Genomic DNA, 16,618 nt, shown 5'->3' with positions numbered 1-16,618 from the left:
GGCACCGCAACCCCGGCGCCTTTAGTTACCTAAAGGCACCGGGGTGGCGGTGCCGCCGGCTTTGGCCCTTCATCGCTGCTCGCAGCTATATTTATATATATATATATATATATATATTTATTAATACATATATATATATACACACACGTACACATGTACATTATATATATATATATATATATATATATATATATATATATATACACACATATATATATATATATATATATATACACACATATATATATATATATATATATATATATATATATATATATATATATATTTATATGTGTCTGTGTGTGTGGAATATATATATATAAGGGACAAGACACAGAGAATTTTACTTTCCTGACCTGATTAGAACAACAAAAAAATTAAATAAAAAGATAACTAGGGAATCACTAAATCGAGAGAATTATTTTGATTATATGATACACTCAAATAATTCCACAACAAATCCTTTAAATTTAATGATATTCAGAACGGAACAAGAATAGAAAAATAACTATAAACAAGCAAAACGAAATAAAATAAAAAAATAGATTCAAGCAATCCATGACATGACATGATTTATTTATTTTTGGACTAAAACATTCTGGCTGTTTTTAAACTCAAACATAATTCTTAAAAAAAAAAAAAAAAAAAAAAAGGGTTAAGTTCTGATATTTGTATAATTTTATAGAGAAATAAATGGTGTATAATTACACTTTTAGAAGATATGAGGCTTTTAGTGTTTCCTTTTTTGACATTACTTTAATCCCTCACTATAGCAAAACCGTTTGAGATTTTGTTTTTATATTTTATTAAGGCTATACTGAACAGGCTGCGATGTGTGTGTGTGTGTGTGTGTGTGTGTGTGTGTGTGTGTGTGTGTGTGTGTGTGTGTGTGTGTGTGTGTGTGTGTGTGTGTGTGTTATTCTGAGTTTATTCTGATTTTATTCCAGTAATTTTAAGTTGCAATAGTTGATAATAAAATTATTACTGATCAATGGTAACAAGGTTGTGCTGCTGAGGCTCGTGCAGCTTCTCCAGGAGAAATGTAAACAAGTAAGCGCAGCACACATAAAATAAACTCAGTTAACAACATAGGCCTAATGACTAAAAATTACAAATATGGAGGTTTTTTATATTTTATAACACATGATAGGCTACAGTTAAGCAACCTCGAGTCACTTGACGAGTGTAATTTCCAGAATAAATTAACAGTTGAAACTGTGACATACAACAGGTTAATAAACAGTAACAATTAAGTCACTTACATTTTAGATGCAGTATTGACTGTTTTTGTTCTGTTTCAGCAGCGAAAATAGTTAAACAAAGATCACAGCAGAACCATCACGCATCACGTGTTTTCTCATAACTGAACAATTCAGCATTTTTAACGAATCGGTTGACTCAAAGTTTGAATGATCAATCCATAAACATCTGTCTTAATCATGATTTGAATGAATCGTTTGAACGAATGAATCAATGACTCGCTTATTAAGATAGATGCCTGGCGACACCTAATGGCGATTTAGTGTTGTTTAAAAGCATCATTCTTTCCAGCGTGTGTGTGATTTGTGTGTGCAACATTATCAATGTCCGTGCGGACGTCCGTATTTTTCTTTCACTTTTATATTAGCAATTTAAAAGCACCCGCTCGTGTCACACGTCGATTAACCGGTGGGAAAATATCCTCAGACACATACCTAATAAATGTATATTTAAATACAATATTGGCCTACCTGGTACAAAGTTTTATACACTATTTTGATGTCCTTTTGGACACAAGAGGACAGTATAGCCCTAAGTATGACTTTTTTTTTTTTTTTTTTTTTTAGAATAAAATTAGAATAAAATTCTTTTTAAAAACAGAATAAAATGGGTTTAGTTGTAATGTTTGTTTACTTTTATAAAGAAATAAATGGTATATAATTACATTTTTAGAAGATTTGAGGCTTTTAGTGTTTCCTTTTTGGACATTACTTTAATCCCTCGCCATAGCAAAACCGTTTGAGATATTTATTATCCGTTCACAATTTAGCATATTTAATGTATTTTCATCATGTTGAAAAAGTTTGGTGGGAATAAAATAAATAGTTTAAGAGGAGTGGCTAAAAATTCAGAGGCTGATTTTGCAAAAAAATCCACATTCAGACCTAAATATCTGACTTCCTGATGGCCGGAGCTAATGAATGTAAATTAGAAAGTTGTCCGGCTTGATGAGAACAATATACAAACAATTTTTTTTTTACTGTAGTTAAAACTAACCCCCCCACTTTTGTCAAAAGCATGTTGAAAGTGACACACTTCCTGCTGCCAGTTGGTGGCGCTATAACTTTGACTCACAATAGTTACATCCATCTGATCGGCCTCTTACCACGAACACACTGCTGAAGTTTCATCAAGATCAGTTAATGTATGCAGAAGTTATTCCACTTCGTGTTTCTCTTTTCTCGCCATAAATTCGATTCCTCGCCACGGCCAAACCGTTCGAGATATCAAAAATCCGTCCGCAATTTAGCATCCTAACTATGGGTAATACATCATACATGATACATGCGTTTGTGTTTATGTCGAATTGCCGTAAAGCAATTCGTGTTTCGCGCTCGTTCTCGTTCTCGTTCTCGTTCTCGCTTCTCACAAGACTTCCAATTTCTATCTTGCCGGGACGGTAGTTCCCAAGTTGCAAGGTTGGTTTTCCGCCTGGGAACGCTGGGGGGAGCGGGGAAAGTCACCAATATCACCAGAACAGGTTGTTTAACCATCCAAATGATTTCTAGACAGTTTTATTTAGTTCCTGTATATGACCGCATATGTGAGGTTTCCGGGTTTCTGGAAATATACTGTTCCATGTGGACCTGTGACCTGTGCTTACTCTGATCCGCTTTTTCCCACATACATCCGGCAAACATCAAATTCACAGGAGTTTACCATGCCCGTATTTTGCCGGATTTGAGTCTTTTCATGCAGTGTCTCCCTATACTGTCTATGGCTCTCGCCTGTTCGTCTACGTTCGTCACAGATTGCGACATGCCGTATTTCAGTCGGTAAACTACATTTGAAATGGAGAAGCGCGCGCGCCTTCACACAGAGCGAAGCCGGATTAACATTTTCATGGATTAATAACTTAAATTCTGCTCTGTACCTCATTCAAAACTATTATATACTGACAGAGAGGACTGTGACTGCAACACATCGTCATGTGAACGACTTTTGGTACCGGTTTTGACATTTTCGCAATAAATAAATTATTGTGATTACACGTATGTTGTTTTTCTTCATAATTGTTGCCTATGTAGTTTTAAGAAATTGTTATGGGTAGGTTTAGGGGTAGGAGTAGGATTAGCTGCTAAAAAAAATCTTTTAATGCTATATTGTTAATAAAATTGCCATTTCCCTACACTCTGCACGTTTTATCCTTTTTATATTCAGTATAAAATGGGTAACGTTATGTTTAGGTTGGGAGTAGGGTTAAGGGATCTTCCATTTATCTATAAAACGGTAAAAGGTAAATTATACAGATATCTTAATGATATGAAAGATTTGTAAATATTTAACGTTTTGTAGCTGTAAAAACGTAACAATGTTACGTTTAATTGTTGCAGATACGTCCAAATCATACGTTTCAGCATCTATCCAAACGTACAAAATGTACGTTTTCTATCTTTGAAAATTACGGGGGGGGGGGGGGATAACCCCTGAAATTATGACTTCTGGTGAATATTGTGGAAACTAATTGATACATTTAGATAAATATATTTCATACATTGTAGCATATTATAATACATCTTATACAACTAATTAGGCCTATATATTTATAGGATAGCAAAGTAGGCCTAATCAATATACAAGATATAACCACATAGATGTGAAATATAAAGGCTGTCATGATCATTTTGCCAGCAATGAACCATGGATTTGTTTACTTTATAATACGTTTTATTTTTTAACTTAAACAAATACAACATCCCAGATAGCAAAAACCGACACTCGGTTACTAACGTAACCTCGGTTTTCTCTAGAGAGGGAACGAGTGTTGCGTAAGTTTAGCTTACGCTACGGGAAAACTCCTTTTCTCGAGAATACTGAATCAAAAAATTATCCTTTAATTTTTAGAATGTAAAACGCATTTGCTGCAGCAGGCAGACATAGGCGAGACAGCTTGCGCGCCTATTGGCTGCTCTGCGGCAACTGCTGCAACCTATCAGTGCGTCTTGGCATGACTCCAGCACCAGTGGGAAGTCTTCCCGCGCTGTCGTCACAGCCCGCCAAAACAGGGTGTGGCTTCACCTATAAAACCCTCCTGCACAGGTTGCACAAGTGATTTCAGTCGACTAGAAGCGAAACCAAAGTGCAGCACAAGCACGGCAGGCTACGCAACACTCGTTCCCTCTCTAGAGAGAACCGAGGTTACGTTAGTAACCGAGTGTCGTTCTCTTACGAGAGTACTCTCGTGTTGCGTAAGTTTAGCTTACGCTACGGGAACCCTATGTAAAACGCCGTGCGTGCTGAATTTCAAACACTTATGTCCCAAGGGCAGTGCCCGGGGCTCATGTAAAGTGAAGCAATCACAACGGCATAACAGGGCGGGACGACTCGGTGTTATGAGATAGGTGCATTAGCGTATATCTATACAGTTAAGGCAGTATGACCACCTTAAACTGCGTGGGCCACAGTACTTGCAGTATATCAACAGTCTAGTCAAACCGAGTTGGGTAGACAACGTTAATATAGCATTATCAGACTGAGAGCAGTCTGGCCTGTAATGCGGGTACTTCCAGGTTATAAAACCTTACAAATGTAGACAGCGAGGCCCAGCCTGCTGCCATACAAATGTCATGGATAGAAACCCCACTTGACCATGCCCACGACGAAGCCATGCCTCTCGTCGAGTGGGCCCTCACCCCCAAAGGGCAGTTTAGACCCTTGGATGCATAAGCTGACGCGATAGCGTCCACTATCCATCTGGACAGGGTCTGTTTCGAGATGGCTAGCCCCTTAATGCGGCCACCGAACGAAACAAAAAGCTGCTCCGATTGCCTGAAAGCGGCGGAGCGCTCTACATAAATCCTTAATGCCCTCACCGGGCAGAGAAGATTAACCCCTGCCTCACTATCAGACATAGGGAGGGCCGAGAGGGAGATAACTTGCGATCTGAAGGGAGTCGTAAGCACTTTAGGGACATAACCGTGTCTTGGTTTGAGGATGACCTTAGAGTCATTAGGCCCAAATTCCAAGCACGTAGCGCTTACTGAAAGCATGTGCAGGTCGCCCACCCGTTTTATTGAGGTATTTTAACTCTACCGTGTGCAGTGGTTCAAACGGTTCGCCTTTCATGGCCTCGAGGACCGTGGAAAGGTCCCAAAACGGAACCGAGGGTGGCCGAGGAGGATTCATCCTCCTAGCACCCCTGAGGAAACGAATTATGAGGTCGTTCTTTCCTAGCGACTGGCCTTTTGCAGGGTTTGTGAACGCTGCTATGGCCGCCACGTACACTTTGAGCGTGGAAGGGGTTCTCCTGCTGTCCAATAGATCTTGTAGGAAAGAAAGAACCACCGTTACCTCACTTTTTAGCGGGTTTAAATCATGAGCTGAGCACCACTCAGCGAACACTGACCATTTAGAGTTGTAAAGCCGTCTAGTAGACGGAGCTCTTGCCTCTGTGATCGTGTTCAGCACTCCCTCTGGGAGGGGCAGTGATGGTAGTTGATCGCCCACACATGCAGAGCCCACAGCTCGGGGTATGGGTGCCAAATTGCTCCCTGGGCCTGAGACAACAGGTCTTTCCTCAGTGGAATCGGCCATGGAGCTGCGCTCTCTAGTTCTATCAGTTCTGGGAACCAGACTTGATTCTCCCATAGCGGAGCTATGAGAAGTATCGAGCATTTGCTCTCCCTGAGTCGTTTGATTACCTGTGGTAACAGAGCGACCGGGGCAAAAGCATACAGAGGGCGTCTGGGCCAGCTTTGGGCCAGCGCGTCCATCTCTTTCGAGAAGAACATTGGGCAGTGAGTGTTGGCTTGCGACGCGAACAGGTCTACCTCTGCTCTGCCGAAAACGTCCCAAATATTTTGCACCGTGAGGGGGTGCAGGGACCACTCTCCTGGGGAGAGCTTTGCCCTGGATAGCAGCTCTCAGCGAGCGCAGATTGTGCTGGCTCCATATGAGGAGGCGCTTTGCTATTGCAAACAGGCTCCGGGATTTGAGGCCGCCCTGGCGATTTATGTAGGACACCACCGACGTGTTGTCTGTTCTGACTAGAACGTGGTGGTTCCTCAGTGCAGGGAGGAAGAACTGAAGGGCATTCTCGACCGCTTTCATCTCCAGACAGTTTATGTGGAGACGCTTCTCTGCGTCTGACCACAGGCCCATAGAAGGTCTCCCTTCGTATAGGGCGCCCCAACCCGTGTTGGACGCATCTGTCGAGACCACCTTGATTCGTGAAGCGATGCCCAGGTTCACGCCTGACTGGTACCAGCCGGGTCTCGTCCACGGTTTCAGAGCGAAAACGCATGTCTGATTCACCGTGAGACGGAGCAGACCTGAGGTCCATGCTCGCGCTGGTACTCGCCGTCTCAACCATAGTTGAAAAGGGCGCATATTCATCAAACCCAGCTGCAGTACCGACGAGGCTGAGGCCATGAGACCCATCATCCTCTCATCACGCTTTCACCTGAGTTGTCAGGGGTAGAATGAAATCTGGGTTCCAGTCCGGGGACCCGGAGACCCAACCATGATGACGTACTTCGTTCATCATGCTCATTTCGAGTGGGGCAGACAGTGTTTCGTGCAGTGTTTCTGTAACTGGCACTCCAGCCGTGTGAGCGGGGAGATGCTTTATTACATGCACAGCAACGCGCAGCGCTGCGAGCTGTCCACAAGTGTGTGCGCTGAGAGGCAGACACGTGATCTGCACTCAAAACACTGCCAGCGCGAGCTGGGCTCGCACGCTGAGGCGCTATGTGTGTGCGTAGCACAGATACAGTCATATTCACAGGCAGGGGTGGGCGCTGAACAGCGGGCACATTTCCTACACTTAAAATATGAACGGCATGAGCCGGTTTGACTGATATGGACCCTGTGGTGGTGTGAGACACTGCATGGGTAGTGCTAGTGTGTAGGGGTGAACACTGGGAAGTGGGCACTTTTCCTACACTTAGTGGTCGAGCGGCCTGAGCCAGCTTTATTGTTTTCAACCATGGATGAGTGTGACACAGAGAGGGTAGTGTTTTTGTGCAGGGGTGGGCACTGGGCACCTGTCCTACATTTAAAACACCAAACATAATGCTCTTTTTGAGATTTATGTGGGTCGCCGTGAGAACGGGTTTTGAGTGCAGGCGAGTGAGTTGAGGAGCTGACTCGTTGGTTGCTGAATACACTCCTCTGAGAGAGCGAGTCGTGCCGATTTCAATTGCGGTCCGGCCGCAGCGGGACTTAGCCATCGGCGCCTTTCTAGGGGGGCTAGGAAGACTTAGGAGGCTCAAGTAGTATAATTCATATCTGCCGCCAGAGCCGGGATCGAACACGGGTCTCTGGCGCGAAAGCCTATATTTCGCCACAGGGGGGAAATGAGGTAAGCTTTCAGTTAGCGTGAGCATTTAAGACAGCGTCACGTGAGTCACGCGGGGCGCACCGGCATGGGCTCATATGTTTAAAACGCTCAAAATACTCGAGCCCCGCCATATGAACAGGAGGGCACGAGGGGCGGGTTCGCTTTCTGTATGTAAGAAAGCTGGCCGCGAGCTCAGAAGAGAGCAGCATAAGTAATCACCTTAAGTAATTACACACTAAAATACTATAATTTACCATATGCTTACCAGGTAAATACTTAGTAATTAGTTTGTAGTTTCTCTGCATTTACATACTTTCTCTGCATTTACATACTTGTTACCTGTGGTAATTACCAATGACCAACTATAACTTACCATATATTTACCAGGTAAATACCTAGTAATTAGGGGACTGTAAAAGGAAGGGTTACCATGCTTGTTTCAAAAAACTTCAATTTCTACTATAAAGCAGCTCTCCAGTATGTTCATGTTTTTACTTACGGAATTCTGACTTCAACGGACTGAACAGAAGAAATAAACTGGGGAAGATTTCCACGTCAGAGAAGGTGGAGCCTCAGAGCACATCTACATATTCCTATTACGAAATCTCCATGGACCAGTGGTAGTTCAAAGGTGTTTACCTTTTCCAGAAAGTTCGCTTTGGAAAGCTGTTTCGAACACCAAACGCCAGTTCGCTTGAAGTATATCAGGTGGTGTTGAGTATAGACAGAGTATAGCGATTTTCATTGAACATTGTTTGGGGGTTAGAAAGCGCTGAGAGATCATCATAATATGTATTTACATTAACATGAGAGATAGCAAGTTCTGGCAGAGCGTCTGTTTTCTGAAATGAATGTCCAAACCCTCAAGCTGTTCTAGATCTCTCCAGCATGCAGGCCTTCATCCAGGAAAGCCACTTCAGCCCCGGGCACGCATGCGCTGCCCGTCTGGATCAAAGGCATCGGCAGCCCTGGAAGCTACTTATTACCCCCCACCCTCACCCCTTTACCTCGCCCACATCCCCCAGTGCTCCGCCAGCAGTCACCAGCTCACTTTGAAGACCCTTTTTTGCCTATTTTAAAAGGAGAGCACAAGAAAAGCAGGGCTTTAAATCGCTACCGGCCACATCCATTTCTCATCCCTGTCACTGTAGAACCTTTATGTTTCTGAATAGCACTCCTATTCTATGCACCTTTTTCTCTTTGTGAAGTTCTAAGAAGGTACGCTGTGACTCAGCGCTCAGTAGCTTTAGCTAAGTGAGATGTGTTGAGTAACTTTGCTCTTTTCAAATCATTTTTGCATTTTTTTTTTCCTTAGGCTGTGGTGTTTTTTCTTTCTTTCTTTCTTTTCTCCCATTACAACATCTCCAGAGAATTGCTGTAAAGTATATTTTTTTCTTATGTTAGATGTATGAGGAAAAAAAGGCATAGGAACTCAAAAATGAAAATTCTATCATATATTACTGTTTTTGAAGAATGTTCATGCAGCTTTGTTCATACAATGTGAGTAAGTGGGTTACAGATGCTGTTGAGTTTTCAAAATGACAAAAAAGCACCATAAAAAATGCTCCATATGACTTGTCCACCGTATTATGGGGGGAATTTTCCTGTAATGATATTCCCTGTTATATTAAAATGTCAAAGGCAAATCACAGAAGAAGTGTAGGCCTATTTGTAAAACAAATTTACAGATCTTTACAAGTTTACAAATCTTTATTTCTATGGTCCACTTTAGACATTCTTCTAACTATAAGTAACTTTTCAACTACATGTCAGCTAACTCTCAGTAGACTGTCTGCTTAATATCTCCTAACACTTTATTTTGATGCTCCACCAACAGACATTCTGCTGACTATAAGTAACTTTGCAACTACGTCAACTTATTCTACTAACCCTAACCCTTACAGATAAACCTAACCTAACAGTCTTCTACAGTCTACTAATACTCTGAGAGTTAGTTGACATGAGAAAACACTTCTCTGCCATTAACAAGATTTTACCGTTTTTCGTTTTTGACGAGTACAGTCTCTCCAGATCAAAACACAGGCAAAGAAGAAGCAGAAACTAGGAAACTCTCATAAGCAGATGCATATTATGAAAAATAATGTGATTATCAACAATAAACAGCATATAAATCAAAACAGCCTAATGTTACCGATTGAGAAATATCGACCCAGGAAATGGGTCAACCCCAAAGGGGTGTTGATGGACTCGATCTACTCCATCAATGTTTTGATCATCGTACTGAATCTGATCCAGATGTAGTCTTTGACAAAAACTTTTCTTTCTTTTTTTTCAAAATTGATCATGTTTATGAAAATTACCCACAATCAAGTGTTGATAAAAAAAGAATGCATTAAGCTAGAATAAAACTGTTTATATATATATATATATATATATATATATATATATATATATATATATATATATATATATATATATATATAAGCAGAAGGTCTGTTCTTTTTTCTTTTGATATATTGCATGTTCAGATATCCACACAACAAAATATTCTGGGGGCCATTACAATTTCATTAAACCTTCTTTAGTGAAAAAAGTTGGCTGGCAACTTGTGGACCATTGAAGTAGACCAATGAAATAAAGTGTAATCAGTGGATTTATTCTTTTATTTTGAAGAAAACTTCAAAGGTGAGAATATTTTTAATATACTTTAGTTTGAAAGAAAAACATGCCGTTTCATTCATTATTACCAACTTTTATTTAACAAATGCTTGAAATATTTATGCTCCTACGTTTATTTGACATTTGATGAACTGGTTGACATTTCTCCAACATTTGATGAGCTGGTTGCAGCATGTGTTTAGAGCAGCTGGGCATGACGTAAGCACAACCAAGATGGCAGATGTTAGATTCCCTCTTACAGCACTAACGCTTCACTCAGTTTAGAGAAAGAAATATAAAAAAGTCCAATGGCAGAATATTCAAGCACCTCTGATGGCTTCCAGGGACCCTGCAGCAGCAGGCCGCTGTAATGATCTCATCTGTATGCACTGTCTTCCTCAAATCTGTGTCATCACAAGCCTTATTTCCCAGCAGGTTTAGAGCTTCTACACATTATCTCTTTCTCTCTCTTTCTCATTCACTCTTTCTCTTACAAATAGTTTGTAAAGTGTTCTTTGGATGTGAATGTAATGTAAGAAATGTAAGAGCATATGATGTCCAGTGGGAAAAGAGTTACACCTCATATTAAGGATTGCTGAGCAGGAGATGGGGAATACTGTTTGAAATTAATTGTTAGTATGTGTCTCGCTTTCACAGTTGTCTGTATTTTGCCATAAAGTATAAATGTGATGCGTGATTCTTGTTCCAAATAATTATGTGTTAAACTGTTTATGAGTTGGTTATTTGATAAAAATGCTTTATAATCTTAAAACTGAATTTAACCTTTCAATGAAACCTAAACAAGAACTAAATAATTTTAAACACGGCTAAACCTTCTTAAACAGTGTATAAATGTGCAATGTGCTAAGATGTCTTTTAAACTTTCAAACTTTAAAGGCAACAGCGACATTGAGCGTTATCAAATGGCTAATAAGAAAATCCCATTCAAATATACCCGGCCGGTCGAAGATTGGCTACATGAGAAAGGTAACCTTCACAAGACCCTCAGTGTTTTCTTTTGTTTTCGTTGATTTTAATTTGCGTTCATATGCTCCTTGTCATGCCGTTTCGTTATATTTTTGTCCAACCAGTTCTGATCAGCCTTTTGCCACTAATTAACCTAAAATGTTCATAATTTACTTCCCTTCCCATTACGTAATATTTTTGTATTAGTTTTTTTTTTTTTTTTTATGTGGATTGTGATCCTCTTTTGTTATTTCCATCAGATCATTGACCAGTTAAAGGGACTGGTAACCAAGAATAACACTGCAGAAGTAAATAGTTCCTAGTCTCCAACTTTAAATCTAAACCAGAACTCAACACAAGTCATGATACTTGTTTTTTTACTTTTCATTGGAATGATCTTCCATAGCGCTAGTGTTAGTGGTTGAATAGGCCATAAACCCAACCCGTAATGCAGCATGTTTCTAAAGAAAACAAATTGGTGCTGAAATATAAGTGAAACGCCACTTTGCTGACTCAATTGCTGACGCAGTTTTGTGTTTGTAGCCGTTGATGAAATCGACTGACACCTCTTCACAGTTTCATTCAAAAAAGGATGAAAGGGCGGTGACCATTCATCAAATTTACCATTAAAGTCCTTTGGATTATTAAATGCGTTTAAAGGTCATTGCCTAAACTACATAAGATGATTATAAAGTCCCTTTAACACTGTCTAAAGCCACTTTGAAATCCCATTAGTGGTTCTACATGCATGAATCAACATGATGTTCCTTTGAAATGTATGAGATGAGCTTTCTTCCTTTGCCCACTTTAATATAGAATTGTAATAGCTTTAATCAGCCTGCATTTCTATTTCTAACCAAATGAAAAGCCATTTGGAATTTGCCTCAAAACATTTGCATGAGAAGCACCTCACAGTGAAGTCAATAAAGAACATTAATTTTAATGCTATGCTTGGATTTTAAAAGCTCAAGCGTTAACGATAAAGTTAATCAATTAGCTAAATAAATAAAAAAAGTGACATAAACCATTCTAACTGTTTCCTTCTTCACTGGTCTTCCCCTCAGGTCGTCAGCTGACCATTTTTAACACCCAAGCCACCATCTCAATAGGCGGTAATGACCGCAAACGACCATATCAAGGCCAGCTCTCTGGTCTCTATTACAATGGCCTGAAGGTTCTCAACATGGCAGCTGAAGGTCATGTCAATATCAAGATAAATGGCAGTGTGAGACTGGTGGGAGATGTACCTACTAGCAGAAGCCCCTCACGCACCACCACTTCCATGCCCCCGGAGATGTCCACCACCTTCATCGAGACCACCACCACACTGTCAACCACCACTACCCGCAAGCAGCGCTCACCACCAACCATTCAGGTAGGAATCAGGATCCTTAGATCTTCTCAATTTAGTCTCCTTGAACTAGGGCTATAGCTTGAATTCACAGAGCCTAGGAAAAAAAATCTTAAAACTAGTCAGGTATGCATTTATTGTGCATTTATGTTTTTGTCTAAAAAAATCATCCACTTGATGCCATATGCCACAACTTGGTACCATAAATTAGAACAAATTAAAACTTTAGAAATGAAGAGACCTCAGATCTCATGTCTAAAGTTTTAACTACTATCCTCTTAGTATTAAAGTGGAAGTATGTAAGATTTTTTTTTTTTTATTGTTAACCCAGATTATTGTTCATTGACTGCTATTAGTATGCCATTCATGGGTTTATCTCCCCGAAAGTGTAAACATTGAACCATCTAAATTTTGAGAGTGGTCTGCTCAGATCTGTCTCTTTCCAACGCAACCTATAGCGAGAGTTTGGGTCGTGGCTACTGTAGCAGGCCGAGCCAGCTTCTGTAGCTGTAGTGTAGCTGATGCTTTACATGGGAAAAGAAATTCAGCTTTGTGTACATGAGTGCAAGCCAAATTTCGCTGCATTTAGACCTTTAAAGATTAAACAAGTGAATGGGGCATTGCGACACAACACTTTAATACAACATCATCATACACCAATTTAGAAAGGCAAATTTTCCAGGTTGTAATGTTTACTTTGTGTCCAGTGTAGAAAGCCTCAAAAAGTTGAAAAATGTCAAAAAAGCTAAAAATGCTCCTGGTGCAAGATATTTTGGATGGGTTTATTATAAGCGAGATTCTCGCGTGTGCTCTAGAGACAGTGTGTTAGCCTACTCAATTGCCTGCTCATGACACATAACAACACAGCTAAAAGTATTTCTAAAAGGTTGGACATTTCATTAAAAGTATCCTACTTTTACCTGTTGAAACATGTCTTCACAAGACCTGTAAGAGCTTTATTTATGATGTTCGAGCTGGGGGAGGCGTGACTCGTGGAGCTTGCAAAATATGTATTTTTTTTTTATTCTGCTAGGTGCCACTGGTGTCGCAGAAACTACATACTTTACATTCAAGGCTATTAAAATTTCCAAATAGTGAGTGTCCATATCCAGCATTCAAACCTTTTCCTCAAATGTGTAAAATGTTTAAAGTAAGGTGTAAAAAAGTGGGGAGAAATTATATAGGACTTCCCTTCCTCAAAAAAAAGGAAAACAAAAGTCATCAAATACATCAGACCTCATGTGACTAGTGTGTTCAAAGGTACTGAACACGAGTGAGCATTTGGTAAAAATGAAAACAAGTAGGTAAAACGGTAAAACGATACTTGGTTACTCACGTAACCTCGGTTCTCTCTAGAGAGGGAACGAGTATTGCGTAAGCTCTGCTTACGCAGCGGGAAAAGCCTTCTTTTCTCGAGATACTGAAACCAAAAATTATCCTTAATTTCATATATTGTCAACGCAGTGCGGCTGCAGGCAGCTGAGCTAGAGCGGCATACTGCGCGCTCATTGGCTGCCGCGCGGCAACTGCTTAAGCCTACCAGTGAGCCTGGCGTGACGTCACGCCCAATGGGGGCGCGCGCGACCTTGCGCGTCATAGCCCGCCAGAATGGGCGGCGTCAGAGCGTATATAAGGAAGGCTCGTAGGCTATATTCTCTGTTTTCTGTCGACTGAAGCGACGCGAGCGATAGGCTCAGCACGGTCAGGGAACGCAATACTCGTTCCCTCTCTAGAGAGAACCGAGGTTACGTGAGTAACCAAGTATCGTTCTCTTACGAGAGGTTCTCTCGTATTGCGTAAGCTCTGCTTACGCAGCGGGAACCCTTTGTCCACGCCGTGCGAGCCTAACAATCACATATGACTCATAGAAAAACATAGAGGTGATTAACAGGTGGCCAGCGGTGCGGGCCAACACATGTTCATAAGCACACATAGGAAAAAACACAGAACGGCACTGCCGGTTCATGTTAACTGATACCCTGAGCGTGCAGCTCAACAGACAAGCTAATCGGAAATACAGCCTGACCCTTGGGCAGGACACGAATCACGACTAGACTGACAGAAGTTTAGCCTGCATAGCGGGAACTTCCAGGTTATAAAACCTAACAAATGTGGAGGGGGACGCCCAGCCCGCCGCCTTACAAATGTCATCAATGGAAATCCCACTGGACCATGCCCACGATGAGGCCATGCCTCTGGTGGAATGAGCTCGTATGCCTAACGGACATTGCAGGTCTTTTGACGCATAAGCTGCTGCAATAGCGTCTACTATCCATCTGGACAGTGTCTGTTTCGAAGCGGCGCGACCCTTGGTGCGCCCGCCAAACGAAACGAAAAGCTGCTCTGAGAACCTGAAGGCTGCAGAGCGCGTCACATAACACCTTAACGCCCTGACCGGGCAAAGGCAGTTGACCCCTTCCTCACTGCTGGAGGACGGCAGAGCCGATAGGGTAACGACCTGAGTCCTGAAGGGAGTGCCTAACACTTTGGGGACATAGCCGTGCTTCGGTTTGAGAATGGCTAACGAGTCGTTAGGTCCAAACTCGAGGCACGACGCGCTGATGGACAGCGCGTGTAAATCTCCCACACGTTTAACTGAAGCCAGAGCTAGCAGAAAAACGGTCTTAAGCGTCAAGTATTTCAACTCCACTGAGTCCAAAGGCTCAAAGGGATGCGCTTTTAAGGACTCCAGGACCAGGGACAGGTCCCAAATAGGAACCGTCGGGGGCCGTGGAGGGTTCATTCTCCTGGCCCCGCGTAGAAAGCGGGTAATGAGTTCATTTCTGCCCAGTGCACGGCCGCGCGCCGACTCAGCGAACGCTGCTATGGCCGCGACATAAACCTTGAGCGTGGAGGGGGACCTGCCCGCGTCCAACATCTCTTGGAGAAATTTCAGTACCTGTGGAACTCCACAGGTTCGAGCATTAGAACCCGTATTCACACACCACTTGTTAAACACTGACCATTTAGACGCATAGAGCCGCCTCGTCGAGGGGGCTCTGGACTGCGTGATCGTGTTAATTACCCCTTCTGGCAAGCCAACGAGTAATCGTTGATTATCCACGCATGCAGAGACCAGTGCTCTGGATGGGGATGCAGAATCGAGCCTCGGGCTTGAGAGAGGAGATCTCTCCTCACCGGAATCGGCCATGGGGCTGTGTCTGCCAGTCTCATTAGCTCGGGGAACCATGGTTGGTTTTCCCAACGCGGGGCTATGAGGAGCACTGCGCAGTTCAAACTCCTGATCCTCGCTAGCACTTGAGTTAGCATCGAGATCGGTGGGAACGCGTACAGCGGGGCGCTGGGCCAGGTCTGGGCCAGCGCGTCTTCCCGTTTCGAGAAGAACCTCTGGCACTGAGCGTTCTCGCTCGTGGCGAAGAGGTCGATCTTCGCTTCGCCGAAACGACGCCAAAGCGTCTGTATCGTCTGGCGGTGTAGAGACCATTCCCCTGGGGGAACGTTGTCCCTGGACAGTCTGTCCGGGCCGTCGTTCAAACGACCGGGTACATGAGCTGCCCTTAGGGAGCGCAACGGGCCCTGAGCCCAGGATAGGAGGCGCTCTGCGAGCGCGCACAGGGTTCTGGATTTGATTCCACCCTGGCGGTTCACGTACGACACCACTGACATGTTGTCCGAGCGAACTAGCACATGGTGTCCCCGTATAAGCGGTAGAAAGTGCTTCAACGCTCTCTCGACCGCCAGCATCTCTAGACAGTTTATGTGAAGGTCTTTCTCCGTAATCGACCACGGGCCGCAAATCGGACTGCCTTCGTGAGTCGCTCCCCAACCCATGTTGGACGCGTCTGTCGAGATCACTTTGCGGTGTGCGATGGTTCCCATCGACACTCCCCGCTGATACCATTCGGCCGTCAGCCAGGGCTGCAGGGCTGTAACACAGCGCTGAGTCACTCTGATTGGAGTACGGCCTGAAATCCATGCTTTGCGGGGCGTTTCCGTTTTTAGCCAGCGTTGAAGCGGACGCATTCGGAGTAAACCCAGCTGCAGGACAGCTGCTGCTGATGCCATGTGGCCCAGCAACCTCTGAAAAGTTTTCAATGGAAAAACTTTTCCCTCCTGAAAGGAGGCGGCGAGGTGTCGAACACAGCGCGCGCGCTGTGCGGACAGTCTGGCTGTCATTGCCG

The 16,618-nt window shown here is 42.8% G+C and overlaps 1 protein-coding gene across 1 annotated transcript in view; it reads left to right on the top strand.

Moving 5' to 3' along the window:
* Positions 1 to 16,618, top strand: part of nrxn3b (neurexin 3b) — a gene marked incomplete at its 5' end in the record, with an annotated part of 546,227 nt that overhangs the window by 439,989 nt on the left and 89,620 nt on the right. Inside the window, one exon of the mRNA XM_081377757.1 lies at positions 12,190 to 12,500. Within this exon, the coding sequence (XP_081233883.1) occupies positions 12,190 to 12,500 (311 nt within the window). The remainder of the gene's footprint in view (positions 1 to 12,189; positions 12,501 to 16,618) is intronic.

Source organism: Scardinius erythrophthalmus (assembly GCF_964197995.2).
Source record: "Scardinius erythrophthalmus genome assembly, chromosome: 11".
Taxonomy (NCBI): Eukaryota; Metazoa; Chordata; class Actinopteri; order Cypriniformes; family Leuciscidae; genus Scardinius; species Scardinius erythrophthalmus.
Note: the sequence above shows the minus strand (reverse complement) of the source record. Positions and strands in the feature narration are given on the sequence as shown.